The sequence below is a fragment of the Lonchura striata genome, chromosome 11 (assembly GCF_050655825.1).
Source record: "Lonchura striata isolate lonStrDom1 chromosome 11, ASM5065582v1, whole genome shotgun sequence".
Classification (NCBI taxonomy): Eukaryota; Metazoa; Chordata; class Aves; order Passeriformes; family Estrildidae; genus Lonchura; species Lonchura striata.
The window spans coordinates 18,609,228-18,632,809 of record NC_140713.1 but is presented as its reverse complement, the minus strand read 5'-3'; the positions used below and the strand labels follow the sequence as shown (position 1 = coordinate 18,632,809).

General features: G+C 50.0%; 2 protein-coding genes across 4 annotated transcripts; one reads left to right on the top strand and one right to left on the bottom strand.

The window, feature by feature from the left end:
- Positions 1–129: 129 nt before the first annotated feature.
- LOC110476305 (uncharacterized) lies at positions 130–15,706 on the bottom strand. Of its 2 annotated transcripts, none has more exons than XM_085589803.1 (5): positions 15,473–15,706; positions 9,622–9,744; positions 7,209–7,430; positions 4,461–4,581; positions 130–3,835 (listed from the first exon to the last, which is right to left on the bottom strand). In XM_085589803.1, the coding sequence occupies exons 3-5, from the start codon at positions 7,270–7,272 to the stop codon at positions 2,734–2,736; spliced, it is 1,287 nt and encodes a 428-aa protein (XP_085445929.1). In that variant the 5' UTR covers positions 7,273–7,430; positions 9,622–9,744; positions 15,473–15,706; the 3' UTR covers positions 130–2,733. The 2 variants fall into 2 exon arrangements, with proteins under 2 accessions (XP_085445929.1, XP_085445928.1); XM_085589802.1 differs by lacking the exon at positions 15,473–15,706 and adding an exon at positions 9,863–14,138 and having other exon boundaries at positions 7,209–9,489.
- Positions 14,674–21,668, top strand: LOC146766437 (axonemal central pair apparatus protein HYDIN-like). 2 transcript variants are annotated; one of them, XM_085589805.1, is made up of 5 exons: positions 14,674–15,304; positions 17,679–17,802; positions 18,057–18,175; positions 18,309–18,438; positions 18,638–21,668. In XM_085589805.1, the coding sequence occupies exons 1-5, from the start codon at positions 15,245–15,247 to the stop codon at positions 18,667–18,669; spliced, it is 465 nt and encodes a 154-aa protein (XP_085445931.1). In that variant the 5' UTR covers positions 14,674–15,244; the 3' UTR covers positions 18,670–21,668. The 2 variants fall into 2 exon arrangements, with proteins under 2 accessions (XP_085445931.1, XP_085445930.1); XM_085589804.1 differs by having other exon boundaries at positions 18,309–21,668.
- Positions 21,669–23,582: the final 1,914 nt, after the last annotated feature.

Below are 23,582 nucleotides of genomic sequence, written 5' to 3'. Positions count from 1 at the left end.
CTTGGTGATGCTGGGATGCTTTCCACAGTGCTCAATCACAGGGGTTCACCTCTGCAGGGACCAGGCTTGGTAACCCAGCTGAAGGCTCAATCCCCTGAGTTTTTAACATAAGGACTTGAAAGTTGAAAGTTTTTGGTGTGAAAGTTTTTAACATAAAGACTTTATTACTTTTAGTTCTATAAAAATGTACAGCTCATATCTCATGCACACACTCAATACACAAATGAACTGGAGCTTGTAACAGTCACTGTGCTCTACAGCAAGTGGTGTTTTAACCCCCAGGAATGGGTGACACCCACGGGCTCCATCCTCCCTCCCTCCCAGACTGCCCATTGCAGAGAGGAACAGCAGTGTCCCCCTGTCCTGGGTTTCACCTGTCCCCTGTGAGGGTGCCAGCACCCTGCCTGCAAACAGCCAAGGGATAGGAGAGGGGAGCAGGGAAAGCACAAGGACAGGGCCAGCCTGGAGGAGCAGCTGCTCCTGATGAGTTCCAGTGGGATCAGGCAGCTGGGAGATGGTGGGAGCTGGTGCTGGAGCTGGAAGCAGTGTCCTTCCCAAGACTGGTGGGACTCCATGTGATCTGGCTGGTGCACATCCATCTCCCCAGCATTGCTGCAAGACAAGCACTTCACCTGCAGCAGACAAGTGTCCACTCCATCTGCTGAGGGGCCTGGGCAGAGATCCAGCTCCCATGGACATGCACAAGCCATCTAAGACCCACAACAAAATAGACAAGGCACAGTGTTTCCCAGTGCTGCCAAAAAGGTCTCGACTCCAAGCTGCTCAAACAGGACATTACATACATTCAAAAAGCTATAAAACCTTTTTACAAAAATAACATTTCTAGTGTTTCATATAAAAATAATGCCTCAGTACATCACCTCACGAGTTCCAGCTGCGCACAGGTGGGGTTCATGGGGAGGTGGCACTGGCAGAGCCAGATTTACCCTCTAGGAAAATCAACCCCAGACAGAGTTCCACAGCTGAGCTGCTGCACAAGGAAGGATCTCACTCCAAATTAATCATTGAAATTCATCTGATTGCATCCCATACTTGCAAAGGCCGAGAGGAATCCCTCAAGTCAACAAAATGCAGAAGTAAGGGATGTGTGATGGAAAGCAAGCACAGTTGTAGTTTGTCCTCTCCCCCTGCAGGGCTGCATGGATGTCCTGAGGGTGCAACCTGACAGATCTAACAGGCCACATTCCTCAAGCTCTGCTTTACAGCTGGCCCATCATTTTTTATGATCTTGCTTATTATTTTCTTCCTTTTTTCTTGCTGATCTTTCTTTTATTTTCTGCATGCATATTTGTACTTAGGGATCGGATCCACTGAGGTTGGTTAGGATCTGACCCTTGATGTGCTTCTACTTACAAAGTATTATATCACGAAGACCTTTGCACGCCCCAGTAGAATTCATCCTGGAGACGAAGTTTAATAAGGGCTTGACCACAGATAAAACATAACACTTATGTACAGCAATGTCAGGATGTATAAAAATCAAAATCAATTTGGGGTTTAAAAAAGCCTGGTTCTGTTACAGTGCTTTCATAGGCTGGTGATCAGTGCTATCCAAAATGGAAAAAGTAAAATATGGCTGAAGTATAGGACCATTAATAGGCATTTTGTGCTACTTTTTTGCCTTTTTTTTTTTTTTTTTTTTTTTTTTTTGTGGATCAGAAAATGTGCTTATTTCTAGAGAGAAAATGAAATCAAAAGGATGTTATATCTGCTGCAGTAGAGTAATTCCTTCATTACTATATCCAGGATTGCCTTTAGCTCCACATTTCTTGGATTTTGTGCTTGCAGAGAACAGCAAAACTGTTCCAATGATAACATAGGAATTATGCAAAATTATTGGGTGACTTCTTGATTTCTCCCTTTTGTGAAGATTCATCAGCACTATCCTGCCATGGTGATGGATGCAGCTGGACACAAGGTGCATCAGCTGGCAGAAGGGATTTATTGCATTGATTTACCAAGAACCAGCTCTCAGAATTCATCTGCAAGAAGAAATACCCATAGCTGCTAAAAGGAAGGGCCTGATTTCAAGGAGGAGATAGACAGAGGATATAGATAGAGGTTGCCAACTTCTCTGAATAGAAGATCTGTAGCACTGACCTTCAGTCCCCTCATCAGATGCAGTGTTGGTCAGCTATTTCTGAAAAGCTGGGCTATCCCTCGTGTCTCCAGCAAGAGAAAATGATGAGTGAATTCCACCAGCCCAAGGAGAGCCAGCACCCAGCTGGGCACCAGCTTCAGTCTTGGTCTGACAGAGCAGAGACCTGAAGTGCAAAGAAAGAAGCAGCAGAGAGTTTAAGTGCAAATTGTGTGGGTTTGGTGCTATTTCTCAAGGTGGCTGAGCCCAAGTCCAGCAGTGTGGGTGGGTGAGTGGCCTCTTGCCTAGGCCATGATGAACCACAGAAAAATTCCCAACAGAGACTTGGAAAAAAACCACATCACCTGGCAAAGAGCAACAGCAATAGAACAGCCACAGCCTTTGTACAGAACAGTGGCAGTAGAAAAGAAGTGTCTATCTTATTTCCAAAACACTGTGATTGGTCAATGATAAAGTAGATATATTATTGGGCATTCTGCTCTACCAAAAAATCAGTTTTCTCTGTGATTTTTATTCCCATGCTTGCTTCCTACTGGTCACCAGTTCAGCATGAACAGCTTTCCTGGATCCACACACATACAGTTGAGGCCAGAAATGTCCATGCCATGAAGCATTCATATTACTTCCATTGGATAGACATTGTCTTGATGTCCTGCCTGCTGGTAGAGCAAGCCCTGCACCATTTCTCTTGACGTTTCTTCTGGTTTGACCCCAAATTTCAGATACACCCACACAAGAGCAACACTGCCAGCCATCAGTCCACATACCACAGAAACTGGGATGACAAAGTGCATTTGAGATTTTGACAAGAAGCTGGGCAGAGGCAGATTGTTGGGCCTGACTGTGATCACCTGCACTCTGGCTTGGCCTGACAATGCCTGGTGAGTAAAAACTACTCTGTCTGAAGGCTCCTGCTTCCCTACAGGCAATGAATGATCAAATGTTGTAGTGCCAAACACATTTGCAGAGGGTCTAACCACCCTGTTGGTATGGACAGAAGAAGCAGCTTTGTCTATGGCAGTGGTGGAGCTCAGAGTAGAAACTGAAGTAGTCTGTGGTGTTGTCTCTGTGACTGTTGTGGTCTTCATACGGTCCCAGATGGAGGGGAGACCTGACCTAGACCTGCCGGAAGCAGTGTCTGGTGTGTTGGCTCTGGCTCTTGTAGGGTCCAGGGATCCACTGGTAGAAAGTTCAGGTTGGTTTGATCTTCCAGCAGCAGCCCTCAGGTGTGAGTTTGAGTCAGGAGAAGCTGTATCTTGAGCAGTGGGGCCTGGGGTGGGCTGGCTGGAGCCCACGCCTGCTGCAATGGTTGCTGAAGACGCAGGAGAATTTGAGGACTCTCCCTTTGCTTCTGGAGTGACCTCAGGGTGTGCAGCCTCTTCCTGTGTCACGGGGGTGGATCCTGCAGGGAGCTGGGTGGGGTCCTGCTTGCCCAGTGGGGGCTGGCTGGACACCTCTGTCGTGGCAGCAGAGGCACGTATTCTCTCCCTAATTGTTGTTCCAGTCCCTTGGAAGAAACTAGTTGGAGCAGTGGCTTGGGATGGAGCCAGTTCTGGAAGACCAACATGTCTCTCAATGCTACCAGGCTCTTCTGCTGAGGTGACATCATGGGGTGGCATCACTGTGGCCTTTTTCCTGTCCAGTTTGTCTCTGATCTTCTTCACCCAGTCTTCAGATGAATTTGCACAAATCTCCTTGAACTTCACAGTAATAAGTCTGAAAATAAAAAGGGATCACTCACTGAATAAAGAAAACACTGGTTCAGGTGATCAGACCTATGGGGAAGGTGTGTAGATAAACAAACACCAAGTATTGTCTGGATGATTCATTTCAGGAAGGGCAGGCAGGTGCCTCTGATATCTGACTGAATGAGCAGCAGCTCAACATGACTCACAGGTGAAGGGTTTTCCCCTAAGAAGTTTTTCACTTTCAAAAGCATTGTCCTGCTTGGACACAGAAAGCACCAGCTGCCCCAGGGCACACATGCATGGAAGGCAAAACCCTCTGATTTACTGGGTGATGTGAGACTTTCCAAGGTCAGCCCACTTTCACCTTCACTTTGGAGCCACCCCCTGGGCTGCAATAAAATGGTATCAATGGTGCATGAACTTCAGCACAAGCACAAAACAACAATTATCCCAAAGAAAAGAAATGGAGCGTTTCTCACTTCCAGACAAGCTCACAAGTCTGGATCTGCCTACAGACAAAAGATCTGCTTTCAGAGGAACACATGAGCTCTATTCTTGCATTGTTCCTCTGCCCTGTCCTACCAAGTAAATCACTCAGTCCCTTTGCCCATCCATTTAGCCCTGATCCCACTTGGAATTTGGGCAGCACTTACATGGTGGCACTTCGTCTGCAGCTGGGCTCGGTCTCGCGGTAGCTACTGATCAGCTTCTCTGGTAACCTCCTTGTAAAATTTCTGCACTCGTTTGAACACTTCACAGGTGCTTTGGGTTGCCCTGAAATAAAAATTTCACCTCATTAAGTGTTGGCTTTTTATCAGGGCCTCTCAAAACCAGCACTGTTTCATTTCTCCCTTCTCCAGGGAAGAGTCCAAAGCTTGCCGCAAAGGTTTCCAATGCTCTTGCCACAAAAGTTTCTAATCCTGCTGAACTGAGATGAAGACAGATCCTGATGAAGACAACAGCACCCACACATGTAATGGGATACCCAGAAAACTGGGGGTGGGGGGAAGCACTGTGAAAACTGTGGACTTTTAGGACAGCGTTTCAGCTTGTCCTGTAGGATGTCCAAGCCCCTGGACCTGCAGGTCCTTTCCCCTTTGGCTACCAGGAGGACTGGTCTCAGCACAATGCCCAGAAAATGCATTTCTTCATCCCCCAAAGACCTGCTGCAACCCTCACAAGTTGGCAAGGGTGCTCTGCTCTCTCCCTATCAGTCTTATCTCTTCCTCCTGTGGGACTTCCCCTCCAGGTGAGCATCCTGCCTCTCTGCTTGCACGGTCTCTGAACGCCCCCTGAGGTCAGAGAAAAGGGGAAAAAGTGCACAGCAAGAACCTTTTGGGGAATGATGCTTCACTCCCACAGGTATCTCAGCAGCCCAGCTTCCCAAACACATCTTTTCAACCTCCACCAGAAAATACGGTTTTCAGTTTGCAAAGTGTAAAAATAAAACCCCTCTTGACCCCTTCAAGGGGCAAGGCCAGTCACACCACTGGGGCCCATTCATGCCTGCATCTACCTCCAGCCTCCCACAAAAGGCACTTGCACAACACATCCTGCCAACTTGTTCCTGACAGCCCTGGGGACAAGATTTACAAAAACAAGCCCTGATTTATCTGGGGCCTCTGTAAAGAAAGAAATTGGAGTCTGGTTTCAATCAGACTGTCTCTTACAAAATGTTGCCTCTGATTCCCAAATGAATGGGGCGAATTTTATGCAGTTCAGTTAGGAATGATCCAGGTGCCAGGTACAAGAATGAGCATCAATGCAAGAGCACTCTGAATAATTTACTGGAGAAAACTCTGGTTGCAAAGAAATCCCAAGCAAACACTCCTGTGGCACCTCTACAGAAGCCCACTTCCAACTCTTGGTCAAGTCAAGCTAAAGCAAAATTCTTTTTTCACACAATAATGTATTCTGTGGCATTTTAGGGTCAAGAATTCTCTGCTGGGAATTCAGGGCAGCTGTCTTCCCAATCAATTCTCATTAGCCAGAGGATATTCTGCTGGTGCCTTCCACTTTCAAGAGCACAGTTCAACAAAACAGGCACAGTGACAAGAGGGCCACACCATCCCTCTGGGTGGCCAGGGACGTGCATGGTGGGAAGCAGTCCCTGACTGCTCCCAAAGGCCCTGTTAATCTGTTCCTTTGAGAACCCTGAACTGATTTTGCAATTATTGGCACCAATACAAATGGTTTCCATTTGGCTGAACTCCTGGAAGGTTTCTCCCAGAGTGGAGGAGCTTGGAAAGCACCTTCCAAGGACAGAGGGATGCCACAGGGAGCATGGAGCCCTCCTCCTGGGGTACACAACCTCGCTTTTCTGAGCTGCATCTGAGTCTTTGCCAAAGGGATCTGGGAATTTCTCCGCTCAGAACCACTGCTCTTAGGAGCCATTGGCACCTGCTTTTCAGCACAGTTCCTCAAAAGACCCAGGGAGCTCCACCAGGCCTTTAGCAGAGGCAGCCCTGTATCCTCTTCGCGGGGGAAATGGATGCTTGGCCATGGGTGAGCGGAGTCAGGCAGTGCCAAGCACAGCGGGTTCCCAGGGCAGGGTAAGCTGCCTGGTGTCCCTGCTGTCCCCTTTTCTCGGGCCAGCCCGGCAGAACCTGCCCAGAGGCGTGAGCAGGGAGGAGCTCCATCCCCACCTGCCCACGGCTCTGGCGGCAGCAGGACGGATCTCAGGGTCTCTTTGCATCGTGGGAATAGATCGGGCCTCGGTTGTGGGCAAAGTCCAGCCTTGCCTGCGGTGCTGAGAGCCTGCGTGCCAGCCCAGCACCGCCGCCCTGCTGAAGGGCTGCCCTGGGCAGCGGCGAGTGAGCCGCAGACTGACAGCCAGCCCAGCCCGGGCCGAGGAGCCCAGCACGGCCCGGAGCTCGCAGAGACCTTTATCCAGAGAACACATCTTTATCCAGAGAACAGATCTCTGTCCAGGAGAGCGGCTGCCCTGGTACACACGCACTTACACACTGCAGTGACGAAGCCCCCGCCTCACAGGCATGGCCGCTCCGGCACCCTCAGGACAGCGTGTAGTCTCCTCACACACTCACCCTTGGCCAGGCTGCAGTCTTCCTGCCACGTCCCCAGGGAGGTGAAAAAAGGGGGACAAGAAGTACTTAATGCTTTTTTTTTTCCTAATACAGGCTATCAGGAAGTGTCTCCGGCACTCTCCCCGTCTGCCCTCCGGCAGAAGCCATCTCTGGGCTGCTCGGGTGTCCCTGCGGCCACGACTGCGGCCATGTATTGGCTTCCCCCCGCACCGCTTCCCGAGCCCAGCCCGATCCTGCTCGGAGCTCTCCCGCATCCCGCAGCGGTCCCTGCAGCCCGATGCAGCGCCACCGGCCCCTTCCCCTCCCGATCCTGGCTGTCCCCGGCAGCCTGGGGACAAGCGGAGTGTGCCTCACCTCCAGCCAGGCTCAGCAGGCACAGGGCCCGCAGCAGCAGCATCTGCAGACAGGCAGCCTTCATGTTCCCGTGGTCGGCAGAAGGAAAGGCAGGCAGGGAGGGATTACCGGCAGTATTTCCCACTCCCGGCTGCTTATTGCATCCTCCGGAGCGACACGGATGCTGCCGCTCATTCCAGGATGATGAAGCGCCGAGACAGAGCTTTAGCTGTTATTCAGGTCCTCACACGTGTCCAGGATGACGACAGGAGGCGGAGGGAAGAGAGGGAGAGGGAGGGAATACGATTCCTTTGGCGCGGGATGGTCCCTGGAATTCCCCGCATGTACTTACCGCTTTTCCCAGCACACGCAGAGCAGCCCAGACTATTTGGCAAATTATTTATGCAGGGACTTTCAGTGGTCGGCTGCTCCCTCCTCCTGTCCCACCAATGTGGCTCTTGCCAAGGCGTCACTGTCCTTAGGCTTGTAAAGCTCTCCCCACCTCCAGCTCCAGCACCCCGCTGCTCAGTAAGCTCATTAATTACCCGAAATGCCAAAGCAGTTATTCCTTTCCTTTTTGGCAGCCATCTTACAACAGCAGCCATCAGGCCAAAAGAGACAGAATTTGCTGGGCAGGGTTATGAGTTCATCAGCTACACTCTGATCCCGGGCCAGGTTGCCTCTAAGGAGCATCACCCAAGAGAGGGATGAGCAGGAGCCAGTGGCTCTGCAGGCAGCTCCTGTGCCCTGGCCGTGCTGTCTGCAGCGTGTGCTCGCTAGGACAGCCTGAGATCCATGAGCACAGGGGCTCAGACACCGGGGTCCTGCTGCTGCTGGAGCAGGAGAGGAGACCCCAGCTCTGCAAGAGCCAGGCTGTCTCTGGGCTTTCCGGTGCCAGCCCCGGGCAGCTCAGAGCGGACACAACAGCACTGCAGGCACATCCTGCACCTTTACTTTCTCTTTTCATCTCTGCTCCCAGGAGACAGAACAATTTTCCCCTGACAACTCCCTCAGCTGAAGGATGAAGATAAGCTCAAGAGTGAGTCTGTGACTGCCTCAGGAATCTTTTTTGTTGAAGTTTTCTTAGGGCTGGAGGAAATCTGGCATCTCTGTGCTGTGGGAAATTCCAATGGTTCCATTCAGGATTTTAGTTTTCAAAAGAGAAAACCCCCAGGTTTCCATATAATGCATTTGGTGAAAATCCCAGCCTGCGACTTCAGTTTTTGCTTATACTGTATTAGAAGAAAAAGCCCATTTCAAGGAAATGAAATAATAATTAAGGCTTGAAATAGTCTGTTTGATCTAGCAAGAACAGAACATGCTGAGTTTGTTGGGATGTTTTCTGTCCCTTCCTCAAATGGTGTTTTCTCAAGGTCAACAGGAAACTTTTGTCCTAGGAAATGGCATTGCCTGAAGCCATTGGGCACCTTGGCTGCTGGAAGTGATGGCACAGCCTACATATTCTCACATCTCCCCTGAAGAGACAGGTTCTGCATTTTCTGCAAAGGGTTTGCTGGCAGAGATAGGTAAAACTGAAGAAGAGCTCTGACATTCAGCTAAGTGGGAGTGCTTTGTTTGCCAAAGGCAAGACTTTCCATAGGCATTGCTGTTTTAAGGCACAAACTGCTCTGTGGCAGATAATTCAGCTGCTGTTCCTCTGCAGGTTGGGCTGGAGGTGTTTTACCTGGCAGAGGACTCCTCTAGGTCACTTTTGGACATCTCCATTTGCTCCAGGTGATCTCAGCTGGATTTGGAGGTGACATCTGCACAAGGAAATTCTGCAGCAGGAGTGTGGGGGAGGGCAGCGTGGCTTTGTGGGACACCACAGCCATCAAGTGGGTAGCAGTGAGGGCCTAAGCCACCATCAAGCCCTGTATTTCCCACCAAAAGCAGGACACAGAGGCACAGCAACTGCCTCCAATGGGAGCAGGCAGCTCCAGTGAGTAGAGCCAAACCCAGGCTGCAGCTGGCAGAAAACTGGCACCATCACTGCCAACCCACTTCCTATAGCACCATCCCATCCCATCCCATCCCATCCCATCCCATCCCATCCCATCCCATCCCATCCCATCCCATCCCATCCCATCCCATCCCATCCCATCCCATCCCATCATCATCCCACATCTGCTCCTCCACACCAGACCCTTACCACACTTCTTTGAGGTCTTGCAGCATTGAAGAACGTAAAGTCAGAGGATCTGATGTATTCCAGGAGATATTCCTGATATAACTCATGGTAAACCACATGCATTTTGTCATTCTGACATGTGGGAATCCTTAAAATCAGGGAGTTTTGGGAAAGCTGCAAAAGGCAGGCTGCTTAGCTCTAATCACAGTTCTGCTGTCTCTGAGGCCTGCCTTCTGCAGCTTTCCCAAAACTCTCTGATTTTAAGGATTCCCACATGACAGTGAAGGATCTCAGGACTTCTCTTACCTTCCACAGATTTTAGCTTCTTTAGTTACAGTAGGAATTGTCTGGGCACTTGTTTTCTCAATTTGATTTAGCTTCACTGTAGTTTCCAGGAATAGCAGGTTGGTTTTCAGTGTAGATCTGGACCTGTAGATGAAATTGTGATATGAATGAGGGCAAGCAGGCAGATGACCACCAGTAACTACAGTATGGCTGAGGAAGACTTGGAAACATGGACAAGGAAAAAACACCCACAAACATTCACCTGTGCTCCTGCCATGGAGTGTGGACATCATACACTGGACACTGGGCACCACCAGGGAGTTCTGCAAGCTCTGGGCTCTCCAGCACTGCCCCAGGTGTGATCCTCAGCACCCACAAAAGGATGTCACACCAGACAGTTCAGTGTCCATGCTGGAGTCTGCGCTCTCTGCCTCCAGCTCCTGCTCTGCTCTAAAGACATTTTTGCAGCAGGACAGATGTTCTGCTACCTAAACACCAGTTTTGATGCACACAAAAGGAGAACAAGGTCTGCTGGGGACATTGGTGACAGGCACCAGGCACGCTCAGAAGCCTGATATGATGTCATCCCCTAACCTTTGATTGCTGCAATCCTTAGGCAGGAATTCAGTTTATTGCTCCAAACCACAGGTCAAAGTGCCAGATCCCATCTTACCCAGGAGATACATAAAAGCAGCTCCAGCATTTCCCACCCACCACAGCTTTGGCAGGGTATTGGTATTACCAGTATTGAGGACAGGACGTACCTTGGCTTGTCTGGCCCCTGTGGCTGAACCAAATGTGGCCACTGTGGTGTTTCACCCCAGAGATACTTTTGGCTATGCTGTGTGTAAAATGGGTAATTCACACCTACGGGGTGATATGGATGTAATGTTTTATATTACTAATAAATACTGGCATAAAGCACACAAGTCTGAGCTAGGGGGTTGCCTCGCATATGTTGAAACTTCCACTGATAAAACTTCATTTACAAGCTAATACACATAGCTCGACTGAGATTCAATGCCAAGTTCCCATAACTCAGTCAGGGATGTACATCACTTCCCCGAAATCCCTGCCTCGAGCAAAATAAACTGTATAAAAACTGCTGGGTCGGTGTGAAACACAGGGGACCCTATGGTGTGGTGGTCAGACCTGTGTCTCAATCCCGGGCTTGGCACTGTCCTTTTCTTTGTGGCTGGCTCAGATAGAATTTGATCACTAAATAAAAACTGGTTTTAATTTTAATTTGGCTGGATTAATTCTTCCTATAACAGCTAGCTGGATGTTGCAGCTGGGCTTGTGGAGACAAGTCCAGACATACCAGAGCTCCGGTGGCAGTGGGATGGAGTTTCCTCTCACAGAGGGTCTGCTCCTCAGGTTTCCCTCTGCCAGAGGAGCTTTAAGGCAGTAGTGAAGGAAAGGAGTCGGTTCTGATGGAGGGTTTTAATCCAGAGCTTTTATTCTGGCCTGCAGCAACTGAATGCAGCAACTGCTCCAACAGAACTCTCCCTTGTTGCTCTCCCTTTACTTGGGGAAGGGGAGGAGAGAAGGCATAGGGAGCCACCAACCAGGTATGGGAGAGGACACCGGGATGGCCTAATGCCCCCTGCGGATGTAGGGCATATTTTGAATCTGCCCAGGAATTCCAGGAGTGACAGACGGTGCTGGCAGGGGTCAGGGTGAGGAAAGGAGGAGTGATTGACACACCTGGGAGGAAATCTTCAGGGGAGAAACCCGGGGTTTGGGGATAAACCATGAAATCACACTGCAACACCAGGGCTGTTCACAACCAGCTTGAGCTGTGCACAGGGTCAAGGTCCTCACGGTGGAGGGAATATATGACTTGTGCCTGAGGAATTGCTCGTGAAGGCAAACAGCACCTTGAGCCTGCAAAGCTTTCTATGCAAAACAACATATAAAAAGAATGTGGGATGTGTCCTAAACAAACAGGAAATGGCCCCAGAACACCTCCCATCTCCTTCAGGGAGTTTCCGTGCGGGAAATCTTTGCTGTTTGGTTCTTTGTGAAAGAAATATATTTGTATTCTTTGAAATAAGGTCAAGACTGAGAATTAAAAGGGAAAGTAAGTGAGAGCTAGGAGCCTGTATCTGATCTAAAAGATGCCAGAGTGGATCAGAGAACAGGTACTGACTGCATCCTTGTCTGCCCACAGTATTGCCCTTCATCCCAGAGGCTTGCTGGAAAGAGGCAGCAGGAACATTTCATTTTTGGGACAACCCAGCCAGTGTTGGTGCTGCAAGGGAGACACACTGACAATGACTCCAGCTCTGGACATAGGATGGGATTCTCTTTCCCCTGACAAATCTCCCAGCTGCCTCGTGGCAGCTCACCCTCACACTAACCACCTCTCCTCAGTGGTGTTGGAGCTCAGATGCTGCTCTGACACAAACCAACCCACCAACCCCTCTCTTCTGGCCAAGGACACCCTTGCCAAACTCAGGAGAAGGTTCCTTAGAGCCAAATATGGCCTCTTACTTTGGAGATGCCCTTTGGAGAAGCCTCTGTGCTTCATGTAGAGCTCTTGAGCCATTACTGTAATAAGGGAGAGAATTAAATTGCAGGGGATCAAGAAAGGCACCACACAATTTTGTATTTTCTCACATTTAAGAATAAAGCAGGAAATGAAAAGCAGATGTCTGGACCTGTCTGCAGCCAGTGTCTCCACAGGGGACAGAAAACTCAAATTTTGGAAGTACTCACCACTCTGGGGGTTGTGTTTTAAGGGAACTGCTTTATGTAGAAAATGTTTTCAAAAGTAATAGAGAACATCCCACTGGCTTTCACTTCTCTGAACACAATGGCTTCCTCCTTCTCTGTAAATGAGAACCAATTTGAAGTCCAGCACACAGTGCAAAGTCAGCATCCCAAGGTAGCCAGGCTGTGGAATGCAGCTCTTCCCCTGGCAGCATCACACCTGAGCTGCAAACTGTAGGCTGATCCCAGTGGGACATTGCAGGGAAAGGTGCACACCTGCAGTGGGAATTGGTGTCTCTCCTTGGCAGCTGGAGCAGCCTGGACTGAGGAAAACTCATCCTGTGTCTGTCCCGTGGAGGCTGCCAAGGGCTGCACTCTCTGCTGCAACAAACAAGGTTCAAGTTGTTTGAAAATATTGTGTCTAAAGAAACAAACACGGAGTTCTTCAGTGCTCACCATGGTTATGCTCTTTCTAAACAGGGAAGAGTCGCTTCCCTCCCTCCCACAGAGCAAGGCAGCCATGGGAGCAATCTCTTTCCTAGGAAAGGGGATGGGGAACTCTTGGGAAAGGTGCCTGCATGGCAGAGGTGAAACCTGGGCAGCTTCTCAGCTGAGGAGAAGGAGCATGAAGGGACTGTGCTGGAGCAGGCTTCCCTGAACACATCAAGCCCTTGGTGCCTGCCAAAGTCCCTGAGGAGCTGGGGAGACATCCTGATGTCCCAGCCCTTCTGTGTAGCTGCAGATCCTGAAGGGAACAGTTCCACAAAGCTGGCATGATGGAGGAGAGGCAGAGGATCTGTCGCCCCAGCTCTGGGGCCCCAGGAGGAATGTGGAGCTGCTGGAGCATGTCCAGACACCACCAAGATGCCCCGAGGGCTGGAGCACCTCTGCTGTGGAGACAGGCTGAGAGAGCTAGGTTGTTCAGCTGGAGAGGAGAAGGTTCCAGGGAGACTTTAGAGCCTTTCCAGTACTAATGGGACCACAAGAGACTTGGAGAAGGACTTTGGACAAGGACATGGAATGACAGGACAAGGCAAGATAGCTTCAAACTAGCAGAAAGCAGGGTTAGATTAGATATCTGGAATAAATTCTTCCCTAGAAGAGAGAGGCGAGGCCCTGGCACAGATTATCCAGAGAAGCTGTGGCTGGCCCATCCCTGGAATTGTTCAAGGCCAGGGTGGATGTGGCTCTGAGCAACCTGGGACAGTGGAAGGTGTCCCTGCGCATGCCAGGGAGTGTTGGACTAGATGGCATTTAAAGATCCCTTCCAACCCAAGCTGTTTCTGTGATTCCATGCTCCATGGAAGGGCAGTCTCTTGCCACTGCCCTGCAGGGAGGAGAGGTGAGAATGGCAGCAACAGTGGTCAGGAGGTCAGAAATATCCACGTGCCACAGGAGACCACGGCTGCTGTTGGAGCTGCTGCCAGGCTCTGCCTTGGCACAGGGGTGGCTGTGCTCTGCTTCATCCCAGAGTGATAAAGGGGGCTCTTCCCTACTTTGCTTCCTGGAAAAGGATTCTTCTGAAGCCCCTGTGGATTGCACAGAAGATGGGCAGCAGTAAAGTGCCATGGCTCTGCTATTTCACCTCTGCCAGAGCCTGCTGCCTTGGCTGTGGGAGAGGATGAAGCATGTGCCTGTTTGCAGCAGCCCTGTTTACTCCTCCTTCCTCCCATGTCAGCAGGAGCAGCCAGTGTCTGTGCAAGGCATTCTCATGTCCAGGAAGGAACAGCCAGGTCCTGGCCCCAGCCCTTTGCCTGGGGTGCTGTGAGTGCCCGTCTGCCACAGAGGCAGCCCCCGGGCCCTGTGCCAGCACAATCTGCACCTCTCCACATCCCCTCTTCCCACTTCTCCATCCAGCGTGTCTGCACACGCTGGCAGTCTCAAAGAAAGGAGCTTACCAGAAGCAGCTCTGTTCTCGGAAAGGCTCACCTCTTCCCACCTCCTCTGGGCAAGAGATGTCTGAGAGCATTCCAAAAAAGGCTGCAGGAACTGCTAGACATGAGGCTATCATTAAGCCATGATGGTGGGAGAAGGGGAGATTCCCAAACTTTTCTCCAGTGGAGCCATGGGGTTGATCCCCAGCAGTGTCTCCAAAGGGGCTGGTGGTACCTGTGTGCCAGCCCCAAAAACAAGGGAGGCTGCCACAGGCAGTGCTATGACCTGACAGATGTCAGTGTGCTGGGGCACTGGCAGCCCTGGGCTGAGCTGAGCCCTTCCATCCCAGCATGTTTCCTACAGAATGGGAAATCACAGCCTTCCAGACTGGAGCTGTGGCCCCACTCGTTCCGTGGCTCTCAGCCACAGGCATGCGCCGGTGCCCGGGTTACACAGGCAGCAGCCAACAGCCCCAGGAGCCTGCACGGCTCCTGCAGCCAGGAAGCCTTTCCATGGCCCAGCACAATAAACGGGCTGGGCAGAAAAACAAGCCCAGGCAAACATTTCCCTGCCCAGGTTCTTAACCCTTTTCTAGCCTTGCTGGTTCCACTGAGAGACCAGGGAATCACTGGACCCATTCCCCCTCCCACCCCAGCTTTTCTGCACCCCACGTTGTAAGGACAGGGTGTATCCTCCCCCTCTGCCTCTGTCCAGGGGCTCCACACTCCTGTGGGTTTCAGCTGGGGAGCTGCTCCCTCAGCAGTGCATGTAGATGAGCAGAGCCAGCCTGTTTCCAGGGCAGCATGCTTTTGCCTTAGCCAAGCTTTCTTTCTGGAACTGTGACAGCATCATGCCTGTCTCAGTGCCTGATGCATGAGATTCTCGGGCTCCTGACCTGCTGTCGTGACTGTGGGTGTGTTTTTAGGGTCAATGCAGCTGTACTGTCACCTAAAAGAGCGACAAGTGCCAGACATTAGCATTTTGGTGTTGGCTGGGAATAGTTAAAAAAAGAGGGTGCTGTGGATAAGGGTAAAAGAGATTCCTGCCCCAGGCTATGATTCCTCATATCAACCCAAGGAGGCAGCAGGGAAGAACTGAAGAAAGCAGAGATGAGGTATGTCTGGGATTCAAAGTGTTAGTTGGGGAACAATTTCCCCCCCTAGGACAGCGCAGATGTCAAACCATGGCTATGAGCAAAAGCAGTCCTGTTCATAACTGTGTTCCAAAACAAAATGAAGTGTCTGCACAAAGAGCAGACGTGTCTGTGTCCCTTCTCACTGACCTGGAGCCCAGAGTCCTCCCTCCGTCCGGGCATCCTCCCTGTCCAACCGCAGCCCAGGACTCCCGAGAAATGCAGGCTCACCCACTCTAGGCCAGTGGGGTGAAATTTAGGGACCAAGCCAACTGCAAGGAGCAGCACCTCCTGAGGGCTCCCCGAGCTGGGACAGAAGCAAAGGCTGTCTCTGGGAGAAGCTGCCCCCCGAGCCCCCGGCCATCGCTGGCCGCCATCCGCCGGGAGGAAAACATCAGCAAAGGACGCGCCTCTTCCCCTGGGCACCCACCGGATGGCTGATAAGGAACAAACCCACCCACGCCTGCCCCTCCGCAGAGTCCTGCACTGCCCCCCAGCCCTAATGTGACAGGCTGTGAGGAAGCGACACGCGTCCTTTGTCCTTTTCTGCTCTCGAAAGGGTCCCGCGGGCCCCGAGGAGCTCACAGCACGCTCTGCCCCCGGGCAAGGCTCCTGCGGAGTTTCCCGAGCTGGAGGAGCCGCTCTGGCAGCCGACGATGCCATCGTGCGGCAGGTCCTGCTGCCTCGGCTGACACATCCGGGCCAGCCGGGTGACATTCACTTTCCTTCTGCTCCCACCAAGAAAACTTATAAAGCTTGATAAAGGACAGTTTGGATATTGACAGAGATTTGGTTCATAATTTCAGAAAATGGGGTTACAAATGTCATGGAAAAGGTGGGAGATGATAAGTGCCACCAGGCTTTGAGAAGTCTTTTGGCTTGTGAGGCTGCACCCACAGCAAAAGGCTGTTTTGTCTCAGGGTCTGTTTGTTCTGGGGGTTTACTTCTATGAATCTTAACTCAGCCACTAAAATAGGATCTACTGATGAATCAGGGCGGGATGGCCTCATGTTCTTCAGTTCTGAAGGATACCATAGATTGGAGACACCAGAATATCCTTTGGGTCTTCATGAATGGGATTCTGGATTTTCAGAGTTCCATTGTTGCTCCTTCCAGGTGAGCCAAGACATGGCCAGTGGCACAAATGATCCAGACATTCTCTACAATGGCTTCTGGATCCCAGGGCAGAGTGGTGGAACATCGTAATTGAAAGTTTGTCAGAGAGGCAGAGAAACCTCTGTGAGTAGCCACTGTGACTGGGCCCGAGCTGTGTTAAGGCTGGAAACTCCCCTCGTGTCCCTCTCCCTGCCCCATCTGTTGTCCAGCAGAGCTGTGAAGCTGCAGACCCCCTCCCCACCTCTTTGTGCCCTGCTGCTGTTGGTGGGGGCTGTCCTGCTGCAGTAGGGAACCCTGTGTGATGTTTCAGGGACAGTCCAGCATCTTGCCTGGCTGTGCCACCAGAGCCAAGTTAAACCAATGTGCATCTGAAGCCATGAGGGTGTGCTGATTTCCATCCCCTTTGTGTGGCAGTAATTCCTTCTGTCAGGTTGGACACTCACCTGTGCTGCTCTCACCAACCTGCCCTTGGGCACCTGGCATGTGGAGGGCAGCTCAAACTCTGCCTGGAGCTTTGAGAGACTCGGCTGGTCCCAGCTAGAACAGGCTCCAAACCAGCTGCTCTGTCTCATCTCCTGTGTGGAGCACAGATCCAGCCCAGCAGTGGAGTCAGGGCAATTCCTCCTCCCCAGCCACAAATGTCCCTTTGCTGACTGGAGCTCATTTGACTGGAGATGTTCTGGTGCTGGGACTCTGTCAAGGAGATTTTTGTGTTCTTCTGGGGAGGGGTCTGTGAGGCCAGACAGAGAAAACAAGTGCTAATTAAGAAGAGAGCACTGAAGCTTGGAGCCCTTCCTGTGCACTTCAGTCTTGGCACAGCGCTGCGTTCTTGCCTCCCTCGGACTCACCCAGCAGTGACATCTCCACATGGGGGGTTGTGAGTGATGTGCAAAGACGGAGTTAGGGGGGGTTCTGATAAATCCTCCCCAGTCTCTGCAAAGGTCACCAGCTCAATCCAGTGAAACTAAAGAGGAAACAAATGCCCAAAGAGCAGAAATCCCCATACATGTCACATCAAATCACAGAGAAGCTAATGGGACAGAGCCACGTGGCTACAGCATGTGCATTCTGCTCTATATCATTAATTTACTGATGTTAAATATTTCAGCAGGTAACTTCCAGGGCTTCCAGAACTGTCCTAGTGGCTGTGATCACAAATTATTCATCAGTAGCAAGTGAACAAGAAAAGCCTCTATGAACAAGTGCATTTCTGAGGCTCTTGGTGTTTTTTACCTTACAGCTGACTCCCTCTGCCTTCCAGAAGGAGATGTCTCTCACCATCAAGCAGAGGCTGGCCAGCACTAAGAAGCTGAATCTGCCCAGATTGTCCAGCCTTAATGCAAGCATGGATAACCCATCACAAGGTGACCTTTCCCTGACCTTTTCCTTGCTGTTTGATGTGATATTTGAGGAGGGTGCCAAAAGAGCTGCTTGGCTTGAGCCTGCTCAGTGTGGTCCAGCAGCTTTTGATCAGCCCAGGGCAGAGGTGGAAGAGCCACTGTTTCCCCAGTGTGGGCTGGGCAGATGTACTCACCCAGAGTCTGTACTTCCCTGGGGATCAGTGCAGAATCTTCCTCCCAGCATCTGAACCTCTCCCTGCTCTCTCTGGCCTCTCCAGTTCCAGCAGTTGCCCTGGATCACAGCTCACCTCAGCCTTACCCTCCAGAGATGATGTTTCACAACTACACCCCTGGTGAGGCCTGTGAAGTACCACTGGCTCTGAGGAACAGGGACAAGGTAAGTGCTGGGACATGGAGGTTTAATGCTGTGCTGGAAGAGGAGAGCAGAGAAGGGTGGTTAAGGGTGGCACCAGGGCATGTCCACCTGTTTCCACAAATGGCAAAACCATTATTCCATGTCTTTCCCCCAGTTTCCTCTGCTGGTAAAGATCGCCTTGGAGAGCTCACCTTATTTCCAGCTGGTGGGCCCCAATGACGTGTGCTGCAAGGTGCCACTGGGCCTCTCTACGATCTTTAATGTCCTCTTCACCCCAGAACAAGGTGAGTCTGGAGGTCCCAAGAGATTGGTGTCTTCAGTGGAAATGAACCTGCAAGGCTGGATTCAGGCATCTGCCCTGGATTTTGAGGACCTGTGCTGGTTTCAGTGGAGTTGCAAGAGATCTAGAACTGAGAGATACTCTTTGTCCATGCTGAACATGGGGATAAATGTCTTGTGCTGAGACAGTTTCTTTTCCTGCAGGATTATTTCCACCAGCTCCTCTGCACCACTGAAAGGGAAGAGTTCATTGTGCCAGTTTGGGCCATTGGTGCCCGAGCCATCCTGGACTTCCCTGGCCTGCTGGACTTCAGTCTGTCGGGTCAAGTGCAGCACCCAGAGGACTCTGCTGGTTGGAAACCAGGGCAGCTGTTACCAGCTGAGCACCCAGAGGTGAGGCAGCTCAGCTTTTGTTGTGCAAAACACCTTTGGGTGATAACAGATTTGGTAAAGAGCAACAAAAGGAGCCAGAGCATGGGAGCTGCTGCCCTGCAGCCCTGGCTGGAAATGGGCAGGATGTGTGGGGTTTGCTCTTGCTTCTCATGTTTTCAGCAGGATGCAGCCTTTGAGCTTTCTCTGTCCCAGATTTCCTGGAGGGTGCTGGAACATGTTAGTAGCTGGCTTGCACCCTCCTGAGCACAAGCACCTTCTGAAATGGTTTCCATGGTCAGCCAAAGAGACCTGTTCTCTGGGAGGGCACAGGCACGTGGCTTTCCATGGTCCTCTCATCAGATGCCCCATGTGAGCTGTGCTGTGGACAGCCTGTGCTGCTCCTGTCAGTCTCAGAAGACAATCACTGTTTCTCCTGGCTGAACTGGAGAGGGTAATGCATTTTTGACACCATATCTGCAAGGAAACCAGTTCAGTTGGCTGGTGTTGAGTTGAGGGTTCTGTGATCCCGGAGGTCTTGCTGTAGGAGCTGAGGTCAGGAATGCAGCACAGACCTGCTGCCTAACCTGGGGCAGCTGAATGGCTTTGATTTTTTTCACTGGGAAAACAGAGGTCGAAAGGCAAATTGACTTTTCTGCTGTGAAACATGAAGGTCAGAGAGGAGCTTCCACCAAAGCTATTTAAGCAGGTTCCTCAGATGCTGTTCAAACATGCAAATATGACTGTGCAAATATGTAGGCAAGAGCTTGTAAATCCCTGCACAGTTTTTCTCTGGGATTTCCAGATCTTGTTTTGTCATTGCCAAAATAAATACCCAATAAATTCTGGCATCTCTTTACAATGTGCTTGCAAGCTGTTCTATGGAGGGATACAGAGCATGTTGGATCCTGCTTGATAGGGATTTAAAGAGTTTATGAACTTCAGGAATTAAATATTGAAATAGATTAAATAGAGCCTGGGTGCAGTGACAGGGGGAAAGATGGAGCTTGGGAGCTGCTGATTCTGTACAGGGTTTTTCAGCACAGAGATGGAGCTGCTTTAACCTAACAGACTGGGTTTATTGGCATAGTAAATGATGTTTGACATCAGCTATTACACCATCACTAAAAAGTAATACACATTAAGATTAAATCATATTTGGGTTTCTTAGGCTTTAACTGACTGATGAGGCAGTTTGATTAGCAATATCTTTTCTGTCTTCCTTGGGGTGAGACGTAGCTTCTAATGAGATCAATTTTTCCAAAATCTAAGGATTTAACAATGGCAGTTCAGGCACGAGTGGACAAAAGAAAATTTGTCTGTAGAAGATAATGATACCATGGGACTTGAAGTCAATTGCAGCCTCCTTGCACATGGAATTTACCAAAAGTGCAGGTCCATGGTACTTTGAGAGCCTTGGTCACAGAATTGCTAGCTTTGCTCACTTGTCAGCTCTGTGCTAAGCCAGTGAATGCTTCTACATGTGATCACATGGAATTTCACTTACCTGAAGGACTCAGTGAAAGAAGGACAACTGAGTGGTAAGAACCTGGAGGACTGACATCAGCAAACCTCATTTACCAATAAAGAGAAAATAATGTTGCATGTAAAGAAATGTGTGAATGCTGAGCTCTGTACCCAAGCATGGTGCAAATTTCATGAGATCCTGTGCAGTTTTTCTCTTCTCCCAGAAGAAGCTCTTCAAGATGGAGAACTGAATTCTGTCCACCTCTGTGAAGCACCTGGAGCTTTTATAGCCAGCCTTAACCACTTCTTGAAGTCCCACCATGTCCTTGCCACTGGAATTGGGTGGCTAATACTCTAAACCCTTATCATGAAGCCAATGACATCCTTATGATGATCATGGATGACCGTCTGATAGCAAACACATTACCTTGGTGGTACTTTGGCCCAGATAACACTGGGGGTTGTGGCAGACTCATAGAGAGAAGACTCTTGGTCAGGTGCAAACTGTATGACACTGATTATGTGGATCAATATCACTAAACTTATTGCTAATACAGTATCTTAATATTGTCAGTATAAAATATATGCAGGTCTAAAGAGCTATCATATGAGCAAATATAGCTAGAAACCCACAGGTTTACAGTCTTTGGCACTGCAGAACTCACAGGGACAAAACAACAAAGCACCTCTGGAGCTATTTCAGGATTTTACCTTCAGACATAATTGGATTTTAGTCAGATCTGCAGTCAGAGGCACTAGGAGGCTGCTGGGACATGCAAGGAGCTCAAGTGACAGAAGGGGAGGGTGGCACAAGCCTTTCAGCACTTGCTACTTGCTAGGTGCAAGGGAACCCTGCAGGGCACGGGAGAAGAGGGAGAAAATGCAACAAACAAGGTTTGATGGGGATGGCTCAGGGGACAGACAGGCTGAGAAGACAGGTTCTCATCTAGAAGAAAACATCAGACCACATCACCTCCTTGTGCCCAAGAGCTCGAGCCTCCAACCCTGGGGTGCAGGGTGTCCTCCCAAGGACTCATCAGGCAGCCCCAGTACAGCCCGATGTGAGCACAGCTCTGCTGCTAACAGGACTGGCCCTCTGCCAGCAAGAGCCACGCTGAGCAAATAAAAGCTCTTTTGCCAGCTGCTTTGTAAATAAATTTCATTTGAATATATTACTTACCTTGATTTTATAAGATGACACAACATTTTACTTGGCATAGTCAGCAGGATGTCAATGGAGAGGTTTCTGGGGAGTCAGGGGTGTGCCCCTTTAGGGATGGAATGGGTGGAGGAGGAGGGGCTGGACCAGGAGGAGGTGGGAGAGGCACAGCAGTGCCACCGCGGCAGACGAGGACTGGTGAAGAGCGTGTGTGCCACCTTGGGAGCGTGCCTGGTACAGCGCAGGCACGCTGTGGTTATTCCAGAAGATTGGAATAGAGAAACAGCTAGAGACAGATGTCTTAAAAGAGCTAACCGGGAAGGAGAGCAAATATGTTTATTGGAACAAAGGATTGAAACGAAGCTGTCAAAACAACAACAAATCAACAACCGAAAAAACCCCCAAAAGCCAAAAAAAACCAACAAAAACCCCCAAACAATAGGATTATCCACTTCTGGATGGTGATAGCTGATGTGGATGCAGGGGACTCGTATGGGCATATCTGGGGTGATTCTGATGAACATATTTCTGAAGGATTAGGGGAGTTAGAGGAAAGAATCACATGGCCTCTTATTTTAAAAAGGTCTGTAGATCCACGTGGCCGATGTTCCCTCTACCTCTGTATGCCCAACCCCATGATGAGACTGGAATTTGGTGCATTACAACCTAAACTTTTGTGCAGCCCAGGGGAAACAAAAACTGAGCATTGTGGAGAGTCTCTGTGCTTGGGATTGTGGGAAGTGACAAGGAATGGAGCGGGTTTGGGGCTCCTGGAATGATTTTGGGCGATCGACCAGCAGATGTGTGAGTGGTTTAGGTCAGTTAAAGAACCAGCAAAGGTGCCAGGGCAGAGGTCACAGCACCAAGGCTGCCAGAGCTCCGAAGTGTTTGGACAGGGCTCTCAGGCACACGGTGTGATTGTTGGGGCTGTCCTGTGCAGGGCCAGGAGCTGCACTCAGTGATCCTTGTGGGTCCCTTCCAGTGCAGGATAAACTCTGATAAAGGCAGACACTTTTTCTCATGCACATTTTCTCCCATTTCCTGCTAAATTAAGGAAGTGAGCAACCATACCTCAGGGAATCAAGAGGTTAATTCTGTAGGAAGGCATCTTACTATGCTAGCAAATAAACCTTTGCTACTGCTCAACGCAAGCATCTTCTCTTTCAACCCCTCACCTTTCTGTATTCTAATCTAGCCTGTACCCTTGCAATTTTTCTTCTGCCAGTTCTGACTATTTATGGTTGTCATATTTCTGTGTATTACCAAATGTCAGCCCTAGAAGGGGACTTGAAGACTTTATTCTAAATGGCTTTTATGATTCTAAGGGAAAACCTTAAGTTCATAACAATTCCTCTAAAGATTAATTGTGACTCCCTTTTTGGGTTCTGTACCTATTTTGAGCTCCTTTTTCTGAAAGTTTTTATGCAATAATATGATAGCTTTTGGCCCAGAGGGTTAATAATTTTATTTAAGATGATGTATTTTTGCCCAGCATCCCCAAGTTGCAGAGCTCAAGCACTAAACAAATTATGTATTCCCTAATTAGCTCATATACACCATTTCACTGCAAGACCACCTAGCAGTTCAGCTTTCCAGTTACACAAGGAATCTAGGAATTTAACTCTGTCCACAGCCCATTTAGGCACGTAATCCTAAATCCTGACAACTCCTTGTACCCTTAGGAGTCCTCTCTGCTGCTGCTGCTTCAGGGAGTATGGAGGGCTCCAGTGAGACCCAAACCATGCTTTTTAGACCGCTTACATGTTCACAAGTATTTATTTGAATGCGTTTTCCTACCACCCCACACCTTCTTTGCTAACTTCACTGCAACCAAGTAGAACTTTTTTTTTTTTTTTTTTTTGTCACTGTATAGCTCTTATGGGGGGAACTAAAATTAACCTCAGGACCTGCAGTGCTGTGACTTGGACTGCCCGCGTCCCCACTCAGGGCCTGGGGTCCTGCTCTGTCCCAGAGGGGGACAACCCTGTCTCAAATAAGGACAACCCTGTCCCAAAAAGGTAGAACCCTGTCCCAGAGTGGTGAACCTGACCCAGAAGGGGGGCAACCCCATCCCTGAGGGGTGAACCTGTCCCAAAAGGGTAGAACCCCATCCCTGAGGGGTGAATCTGACCCTAAAGGGTAGAACCCCACCCC

Coding starts and splice junctions, on each gene's coding strand:
- LOC110476305 (XM_085589803.1), bottom strand. CDS start 7,272: ATGAAGGCTGCCTGTCTGCAGATGCTGCTGCTGCGGGCCCTGTGCCTG. Junction 4,582..7,208: donor CCTGCTGAGCCTGGCTGGAG/GTGAGGCACACT, acceptor TTTTTATTTCAG/GGCAACCCAAAGCACCTGTG. Junction 3,836..4,460: donor TGCAGACGAAGTGCCACCAT/GTAAGTGCTGCC, acceptor TTTTATTTTCAG/ACTTATTACTGTGAAGTTCA.
- LOC146766437 (XM_085589804.1), top strand. CDS start 15,245: ATGATTCCTCATATCAACCCAAGGAGGCAGCAGGGAAGAACTGAAGAA. Junction 15,305..17,678: donor CTGAAGAAAGCAGAGATGAG/GTATGTCTGGGA, acceptor TTTACCTTACAG/CTGACTCCCTCTGCCTTCCA. Junction 18,176..18,308: donor CTCTGAGGAACAGGGACAAG/GTAAGTGCTGGG, acceptor TCTTTCCCCCAG/TTTCCTCTGCTGGTAAAGAT.